This window comes from Etheostoma spectabile, chromosome 6 (genome assembly GCF_008692095.1).
Source record: "Etheostoma spectabile isolate EspeVRDwgs_2016 chromosome 6, UIUC_Espe_1.0, whole genome shotgun sequence".
Classification (NCBI taxonomy): Eukaryota; Metazoa; Chordata; class Actinopteri; order Perciformes; family Percidae; genus Etheostoma; species Etheostoma spectabile.
This window is the reverse complement of record NC_045738.1, coordinates 26,196,706-26,206,863: the sequence shown is the minus strand read 5'-3', so window position 1 is coordinate 26,206,863 and position 10,158 is coordinate 26,196,706. Positions and strand designations below refer to the sequence as shown.

The following is a 10,158-nucleotide window of genomic DNA, read 5'->3' as shown; positions in this document are numbered from 1 at the left end:
TAGTAAAATGTGCCTAGGCTCGTGCACAGCGCATGCAGACTATGCTTGTGTCTCTCTCTCTCTCTCGCACGCACGCACGCACGCACGCACGCATGTTTATACTGTGAATGTTCCACCATCAGTTCTTCCAACAGTCAAGTTGAGCTACCTCTTCCTTTAGGAGTGATCTCTACCACCAGGTCCTCCACAGTCACGTGCTCCAAGCCCTTTTCTTTGATTACTTCTGCAAAAACAAATACAAACATTTTAACAAAAATTGCTCCAAGCAGCTTGTGCACCATAATACGGGTTCCATAGCAACACCCTTGCACTTTGGTTCCAAATGTCAAATATGTACTGTATGTACTTAATCATCACCTAAACTGGGTCCATTTTGGACACCACGCCCTTTTCACATGAGTGTAAATGTGTGTGAGTGAGTATACACATTTAAATAATATAAATATCACACTTTCTCAGAGAGAGAGAGTCTGTTTCGGAGCGACAGAGGGAAAATATTTCAGTTGACACATTAAGTGGAGTCAAAATGAGGAACCAAAATTTGTGTTCTAATCCGGTCCGATTCCTAGCGGCTCCATAGTGGAACCAGGTTTTGGTACTCTACCCTATTTGGCACTCAATCAATGACTATCAACGCTTTGTTTTACCAACAGCGTTGTCATTTCTACCTTTGCAGTGAGCTTTCATCTGGTCCTTCCATCCACACTCAGTGAGTTTAGCCCTCAGCAACTCCTTCAGCCTGTCAATAAGATGCACAGTGACATTATTACTATGTATATAATCTATGTATTATTCAGAATACGCAGAGCGATGCTTCTCTACATGCCTAAAACATTTATACGTGATGGGGCTGCTGTCTGCCTCGAAGCTTGAGGAACCAGTCCAGCTCAGTATTCAGGGCATAATGTTAGTTCCATGCCTGTTGAATATATTCCAGTTATGTTTCTAACATAATAAGTTATGGTCCTAACTCATATGATAAGAATATCAAGCCATTGATGTTTATTATTGAGATGTTGACAAGTGGGAGCAGAATTTAACACAGATCCTAGTTTGGAGCAGCTATATGATTTAATCATGCAATATGCCATTAGTTATGTCTTCATATAACTAATAAATTAATTGTTAGTACGCCTTAACACACACCACTACAGAGTAGGCCTGCACGATCAATCGTTGTAAAATCGTGATCTCGATTCACACTGTTCACGATTCAACTTTAAAAATAACTTCCATTTCTTTAATAAAAAAAATTAAAATAATTGGCACATACTAATTTCATTGACTTCGATTGTCATTTCTTTTTAAGAGCTGCCTGCATAACAAACGCTAACACTTTCTTTATAAGTGCAATAAACGTTACACTTTGTGAGAAAAAATCGTGATATCAATTCTAAGCAAAAATAAAATCTTCATTCATATTTTTCCCTGTATCGTCCAGGCCTACTACAGAGGTGTGTGAGTGTTAGATAACACATGTTAAACCAACATTTGGTGAATCAAATAGAGTATGTTATGTTACGATAGACGCCCAATAATAAGTTACAGAATCAGAATTATTTGCCAGGTATGAGGATACATCTGAGGAATTTTGCTTGGGCTCGTATTGCTCACGATGCGCTTACTCATACAAAACATACAATATATACACACTATAAACGGAAACAATATAGACAGGTTGAGATAATAGTGCAATGAAGAGTGCAGAGTATGCAGGTGTAAATTATAATTATGATAGTTATTATTATTTTAATTATGGAGCATAGTACAAAGAGTGCCAGGAAACGCATTGCTGAAAAACGACAACCGATGTCTTTACTTTCACTGCAAATAGCAACAATGTTGACAATGATATACTGTATAATAGTATATTTTATAATAATTCAGTTAATTTTATACTCTTATTATACACACTACACACAGGCCCGAAATACACACACATACTCAGGTCCGCTACATGCACTAATGGAGAGATGTCAGGGTGGGGGGGCTGCGGCTGAAGGGGGTTTGGTGCCTTGCTCAAGAGCACCTGGCAGTGGCCAGGAGCTGAACTGGCACCAGTCCACACTCCGTACTTTGGTCCGAATGGGGACTTGAACCCGCGACCTTCCGGTCCCCAACCCAGCTCCCTACAGACTCCGCCCAACGCTGTTAAATATAAAGGACTGTCACCTCTCTCGTTCCCCCATCTCTGTTAGCTTCTGGTTTACTGTTGCCCTCATCCTGGACTCTTTACTCATAGTCTTCCACCTAGAGGAGTAAAAGAAATAACACAGCATACAGTATTATATTCCTGTATTAAAATGCATCGATGTAAATTTAAGCTGGTGCCGCAAAGTGTAGCTTACGTTAACAGCGCGTAACGTTTGCGTACCATTCGCTCCGTTAGCTACGTTAAACTTGCTAAACAACTCTAGCAGCTAACGTTAACGCTAGCTAGCCAACTAGCTAGCTAACTAGCTAGCTAACTAGTAGCTAGTTTCGCAGGCTATCTTGCTAATATTAATCATAATAATTATAATAATGATACCAATGTGTGCTTACACGCAAGAGAAGGACACATAAAAGCTTTCACCATTCCGTTGTCCTACAACCTTGCCAGACTCGGTGACGTTTATGACAAGAAAGTTAAGATTAAATAGCTGAAAACAGCAGGAATATTTAAAAAACAAACACAATCAGACGGACCCTAATGCGCCAAACCAAGACGATTTATTGGGATATGTCGCTAAGGGAAATAGATACATACCATCAGATATGGCACTCCGAGCAGAAACACTCATCTCTACAATGGTTCCTAGGCAGTTATTAAATGCAATACTCTGTTCCACCACACAGCGGCAATGTCGGCTAATGAATTAAACAACTGTCAGTTCTGTTAGCACACTTTGGCCTCCTTTGACCATTAGTGTTTCAAAATGTCCATTTCACATAAACCCAATGGCTATGTTTGTATTTTCTCATCATACAGATATGTTAAGTAGCCTACGTTTTATTGAAGAAATAGGCCTAAGTTAACTCATACATTTGTATTATGTTGTTTAACGGAACACAATAATAGATTTGCTGATTAAATGTGCGATTGCTTCAGTTTGAAAACACTGAGTTTTGATGGGTGGATGGAAGTTTAGCGCTAGGTCTCCCCCCCCCCCCCCCTCCACAACATGCTGGTTGAGAGGAGCATCTTCAGCCAAAGACTCATACTGCCAAGGTGTTTTTGATATTGATTGCTTCCCTACTATTTGCTCTGTTCTGTGTTTTAATTGTGTAGTCTATCTATCTATCTATCTATCTATCTATCTATCTATCTATCTATCTATCTATCTATCTATCTATCTATGTATCTATCTATCCATCTATCTATCTAGCTATCTAGCTATCTAGCCATCAGCAGTTGCACAACAGAGTTTATACCTAGTTTACACTCAGTACTAGTGTTCATTTTTAAATAAGGTTTCTAAATGCAGTGTATCACAGTATCACTTGTGGGAGCCTGGTTCTCAGTCCAGGTAAATGCTCAAGCTGGATGCCTAAGAAAAGATACCACTCATGCTTTTACAGTAACCCTCCCGACATGAAGATGATGATATTCAATGGCATTAGCCATTAATAAGTGTGTTTGTGTGTATACACATGTACATGTATTATCCATGTCTGTCAATACGAGGTTATTTTTGTTCAGTTGAGTTGTCCTGAAATACATTTGACAACTCATGCATTTACGCACTTCTCAACCAACTACTGTAGATGTTACCTTTTTTTCAAAAATTGTTCAGTAATATGCCATGATGTTGCTTATGTTGAGGCAAAAATTAATATCTGAGTACTGTTTTTCAAGAGCATTAATGAGCACTCAGGGCATTCATCAGCCCTCTAACAGGACTCAGTCTGAAGCATGGGAATATTTTGGTTATTATAAGAATAAACAGAGAGGACAGTTGATAGAAGATAGTTATCCTGTAACATATTGTTTTCTATATATTAGCTTTAAACGTCCCATGACATGGTGCTCTTTGGATGTTGTTATATAGACCTTAGTGGTCCCTAATACTGTATCTGAAGTCTCTTTAAATAGTCCTTAGTGGTCCCTAATACTGTATCTGAAGTCTCTTTATATAGACCTTAGTGGTCCCTAATACTGTATCTGGAGTCTCTTTATATAGACCTTAGTGGTCCCTAAAACTGTATCTGAAGTCTCTTTTATATAGACCTTAGTGGTCCCTAATACTGTATCTGGAGTCTCTTTATATGGACCTTAGTGGTCCCTAATACTGTATCTGGAGTCTCTTTATATAGACCTTAGTGGTCCCTAATACTGTATCTGAAGTCTCTTATATAGACCTTAGTGGTCCCTAATACTGTATCTGAAGTCTCTTTTATAAAGACCTTAGTGGTCCCCTAAAACTGTATCTGAAGTCTCTTTTATAAAGACCTTAGTGGTCCCCTAATACTGTATCTGAAGTCTCTTTTATATAGACCTTAGTGGTCCCACCCACTTTAACCCAAACCCAACATCTGGATGTCCAAATGAACTACAGTTTGCTCCAAACTCTGTGAAGAGTACTTTTATAATAAAAGACACATGGGACTCATTGTCAAGTGTCTCATTTTGTTTCACAGAAGAGTTTGATCCCAGGATTCTTGTCAACTTGTGATTCTACTGATACTGAAGCATGTGAGGAGACCTAAAGAGAGAAGCCTCCTGCAGACAGTTAGCTTGAACACGACGGTGGGTTATCCTTGGTGAACAGCGACATCTAGTGGTCGCATTGCAGGAGAGGAGGTTCACGTTCTGCAGCCTTTAAGACTGGGACTACTTTACAGGATCAGCACCTGTAAATCTGAGGCCATGGTTCTCAGCAGGAAACCGATGGAGTGCCATCTTCAGGTAGGGAATGAGTCCTTACCCCAAGGGATTGAGTTCAAAAACCTTGAGCTCTTGTTCACAAGTGAAGGGACAATGGAGCTGTAGATTGGTCGGAGAATCAGTGCAGCGGGGGGGGGGGGTACATTCAATTCATAGCACCGTTGTGATGAAAAGGGAGCTGAGACAGAAGGCAAAGCTCTGGATCTACCGGTCAGTGTTTGTTCCTACCCTCACCTATGGTCATGAAGGCTGGGTCATGACCCGAAGACCCAGATCCAGGGTACAAGCGGCCGAAATGGGTTTCCTCAGAAGGGGGGCTGGCGTCTCCCTCAGAGATATGGTGACAAGCTCAGTCATCCAAGAGGACCTTGGAGTAGAGCCGCTGCTCCTTCGCGTTGAAAGGAGCCCGTTGAGGTGGATCGGGCATCTGGTAAGGATGCCTCCTGGGCGCCTCCCTAGGGAGGTGGTCCAGGCACGTCCAGCTGGGAGGAGGCCTCGGGGAAGACCTAGGACTAGGTGGAGGGATTATATCTCCAACCTGGCCTGGGAACGCCTCGGGATCCCCCAGTCGGAGCTGGTCAATGTGGAGAAGATGGATGGATGGACTATTTTACAAGAGAACAGAAAGATTTCAATTATGCAACATCCAATTTTTGATTCTGGTGTGTAAATCAGTTGTGCTTTTCTGTTTTTAGAATGCCTGTGCTTCTTAACCCTCGTGTTGTCTTTCCGTCAAAATTGAAAATCAGCACTTTTGTTGAAGCTTTTTATCGATGTGTTTAACTTTTTCCTACATTTTTTCCCCTTTTTCCAACACTTTTGATACTTTTTTCAATTTTTGTCATTTCTTTTGATGTTTTCAACACTGGTAACACTGCTAAAGAGCGCTCCTCATCAGCTAAAGCGGCTGCTCTTTAAGCTTTTAGGACGTGTTCCCTCTTCCACGCTGACAGCAGAGGAGTTGACATGCAAACATCAGCCGTCACCCAGCGCCAGCTGAGCTTCAGCTAACATTTAGTAATCACTGGGACAGAGGGTCATGGGGACAGGGGTGGAGATGGAGGTCAACACAACCACCAAACGAACCACAGGCACACTCAATCACAGAAATATATATTAACCCTCCTGTTGTCCTCGGGTCAAATCTGACCCCTTTAAAAAATGGGTATATCTAAAATATTGGTTTCTTTTTAATCCACTAACCACAAAAAAATGGATCGGCTTCCATACAACGCTCTTTACAAATACAACTATTAGTCAAAATAATCATAATTTCTGCATTTTTTATATATAAATATGAGGTATGATTCTATATAAATGAGGGTTATTGACCATGAATTCCAAAAAGTAGTGTAAAACTCGTGGTAGTAAGGTGGTGTTAGTAAAAAAATGTCAATTTGTTTTCGGGAGGACAACACAAGGGTTAACTCAACCCAGGCTAAGAACTCTCTGAATTAAAACACTTTGCATATGAGTCATGTTTTCAGTAAAAACAGTGAGTGGTTAAATGTGACTATTTTCTAGTCTCTTCTCTCCTCTGTGACAGGAAAGTGAATATCTTTGAGTTGGGGACAAAAGAAGATATTTGAGGACGTCGTCTTAGGCTTTTGGGAAACACTGATGCACATTTTAGAGACCAAACAACTCCTCCATTCATCCAGACGATAATCCACACATTAAGACATGAGAGTTGCAGCTCATTGAGAAGATTAAGTGGCAGATCCTTAACCCCTGGCGCAATGGTTCCTGTCAACATGGTAACTTAGAAAAGCTATCTGAGTGGAGGACAGGAAGGAATGTCCTCTTCTAATGGTGGAGCCAACATTAGGATTTAGATTCTAACTTTTATTTTGATGAATGGTGCATAAATATATTGACATTGAGAGTAAAGCTAGATCATTATAAACATGTAACATACAGTATCCTATATATATATATAGTGGAGTTTGTTTATTGGAAAAAACTATTCCTTCACCTACATGTTAACTTATGTGGAGCAAAACTTTATTTCTGTGTATAGTAAGAGAAAAACTGAACAAGAGTTAAATATAGCATTAATTTTAACCCTTAGAAAAAGGGTTAAAATATTGCTTTGACTGGGCAATTTTAAAGCCATTCATTTTAAAATCCTACATCAGAATGATGTGACAGTCTGGGGTGGTGGGGTGCTACTATCACCCTGAAGTGAAATGAGTCTGGCTATACGGGGGGGTTGTTTTAACAGCAGCCTCAAAAAGAGGTCAAATATAGCTTTAATTAGCATCCTGAACCATATTTGTCAGGACGTTTTGCAGTAAAATTGTTGAAATCTTGATTTGTTTGAGCTGGCATTTGTCCATAATTCCACAGTAGATGTGGACATGCTGGGCGTCCCTAGGAAGGTGAGCCGCTGTAGTTTCCAGGTAATCTCTGCACCTCTGTTATTCTAATAGGTAACTCATTGGGGAATGGTGACAGCGATTCTACATTCTTCCTCCAGCCTTCCATACCAGTCTCTACGCTGCCAAATAGGACACACTGTTAGGGTGTCTATTGATTTTGAGGTTATGTTATTGTTTCCTGTTATTATTGTGCATTTGTTCTGTGTCCTGTCATACTCCATGTGTCCTCCCTTGTTGTCTAGTTATACTTCCTGTCTTGTGTTTGTCCCATGAGGGCCTGTAGGTTCTGTTTCCTGTTTTATTTTGACAGTCTGTTCCTCTGTCTGGTTTTACTACCTGCCTTGTGTTTTCCTGCCTCTGGGACTGTCGTCCCCACCTTGTTGTGTTACCTGTTTCTTGTATTTAACCTCTGTCTTCCTCCATCCTTTATCTCTGTCAGCTCCTTGTTATTTTGTCTCCTGTCCCCGTCGGTGTGCTCAGCGTTTGGACTCTTCCCCTGGGACCTTTCCCTTGTGATTTTCTTCCAGCCCCTTGTGCTCCTCTTTTAGCTTGTTTCATGTTCTTTGTCATTTTTGGACATTCGTTTTTTGCCTGCTTGCTTTTGACTCCTTGGGCTTTTTGCCTACTGCTTTTTCATCCCTGTGTTGGTTTGGACTCTTTTCTTTATTTCTTTTTTGTTGTTAATAAATCCTCAACACAAGCTCTCGCCTGCCTGGTCCCTTGGTTTGGGTCCTCAATTCCCTAAACCGTCACACACACACACACACACACACACACACGTTAGTGCAAATGAACCAGAGACATCAGGCTTTCACTCTCTACCTCGGGAAAGTTTACGTCTTGCCATGTCGTGAATTGTAGGGGCGAGACCTCAAAACTAATAATTTATTGGGTTGTGATATTTAAATTCCAATTGTTTCCAGCCACTGCCTTTACGACCATTCTCACGGTCTGATTGGTGTGACATGAACGTTTCATGTACCCTTGTAAATCCTGTCGTAAGAGGATTTCTGCGCTGGTTTCTATGCTAGGTTAATAAATGAGGGCCAAGGACACACATACATCTAGAGAAATTATTCATAATAATTCAAGCAGTTGATATGATGAACAGTGGCAACAAATAGTCACAATAAAGATAATGGAACAATGACCAATAATAATAGTTGTAGCAGTTGAGGACGTAGCAGGGCCGCCCCAATCCGACTCACAGAGATGTGCAACATCGTAAAATGACAGGGAGAAGTCACACTGGCTTACCACATTCTGTAAATATCTTTCTTGGTGACATCACTATAACCGCCTTAAAGATTGTTTAAATAAAACTGGCTTCTCTGACCCCACTCTCCCTTACAGCCCATTTCACCCCAGAGGAAAAACAGTCCAGGGACAAACCCAGTGCTGCAGACACAGTAAATATTATGTTTGTGTGTGTGTGTTTGTGTGTGTGTGTGTGTGTGTGTGTGTGTGTGTGTGTGTGTGAGTTTAGAGGATCTACACATGCATGCAGTCAATGTTGAATTTACTCCCCCAGTCATATAGAAGGTATCTGGATCGGTGTTTGAGGACAGTATACCCCACTTAGCTCTGTATTTATATTAAATATTAAATCCAATTTAAATACAAAATTACCATATGAAATATTAACCGACAGTGTAAATATTTAATGCCAGCCCTTTACCATAGGCCTGGCATTCATTACCTTGCAGTGCTGGATTTTAATGGGCAATGTCCCCGGAGACTGTGTGGGATTCGTCTTGCCCTCAACGTTGCAGCGGGGGGCGCTGTTGCTCTGCATTGCTTTTGTGCTTTTGTGACCAAAAATCAATGCATTATAAAGTAAGTAAGACAGACAAAGGAACATGTTTTGAGAAACTGAAAGATGCAGTTTTTAAGTCACAGGTCCAAATGTCTAGAGTTGAGGTAATTCTTCAGCTGCATGCTTTGTATCCTAAAGCGTAACGGCTGTGTGACGTGAGTGACAACTGGCAACATGCTGGGGAAAAAACTACTGCGGCAAGGTACTGGTGAGGATGACACAGGAGTGACAAAAACATAACTCAGACACTCGTGTTATGCACATTACAGCAAAAATGAATTACATTCCAACTTTGCCAATAGGGGTCAGGCTTACACTACTTGACAAAGGTTGTGATGTTGTTGTGCAGATGTTCTTTAAAAAGTAGTGAGAGAGAGAATCACCTGACTGTTTGTTTCTATCCCTCCTATCTCTATAGTCTTACCACCTCACAGTGCAAGGGGATTTCCATTTAAACCCTAACACTACAGTAGGTACGAATCAGACTCTATGTAATGACCTGAACCCAACGTTTCCTCATGAAATTCGTCAGGCAAGTAAGAAAGCTCTTCTTTCTAATTTCTAAAAAGAATAGGCAAGGAAGTGAAGTTGATGTTTCTACAGAGAGAAATATAAAAGAAGAAAGGTAGGATGAACTTAGAGAAAAGACAGAGAAAGCTGTGAGTTAAAGAAATTAGCTTTGTAGAGTGCTGGGAAGAGGTGTAGGGTTAGAGATGCATCGGCACGCAGCTCCTCTGAGGCAAGGCAGGGAGGAACATTAATCATTGGGAGACATCTGTTCATTCTGCCGCTTTACAATTCTGTCAAAGAGCTCGGACCCCCCACCCCCCACCCCCCCATCCACTCAGAGAAAACCTGTCCTACGTTAAGCATGGACAGGCAGAGTGAAACATCACAGCCAGCCTCCACTAAGAGCCGCCTTCAATTTGATTTTCCATTCAAGCCCATTTAAGATGAACAAAACAAGGCGACAGGGAAAGGAGTGCAGTGTGTGAATCACTGCCATTATCTGCATTTGACTTGTTTTATGGAGCAAGAGACTTGCTGTCATAAAGGAAACAGCCATGCATGTCCACTTGTCATAAGCTGACACC

General features: G+C 41.0%; 1 protein-coding gene across 4 annotated transcripts in view; it reads right to left on the bottom strand.

Annotated features, from left to right (window-relative positions):
* eny2 (ENY2 transcription and export complex 2 subunit) overlaps positions 1–2,843 on the bottom strand; it is a 4,038-nt gene extending 1,195 nt beyond the window's left edge. Inside the window, exons 1-4 of one of the 4 annotated variants that reach the window (XM_032517705.1) lie at positions 2,750–2,843; positions 2,173–2,250; positions 669–739; positions 149–223 (exon numbers count right to left, since the gene is read on the bottom strand). In XM_032517705.1, coding sequence (XP_032373596.1) covers positions 149–223; positions 669–739; positions 2,173–2,240 — 214 coding nt within the window. In that variant the 5' untranslated portion in view covers positions 2,241–2,250; positions 2,750–2,843. Of the gene's footprint in view, positions 1–148; positions 224–668; positions 740–2,172; positions 2,429–2,544 lie in introns of those variants that run through there. The other 3 variants (XM_032517704.1, XM_032517706.1, XM_032517703.1) reach the window with 3 other exon arrangements.
* Between the last annotated feature and the right edge of the window lie 7,315 nt (positions 2,844–10,158).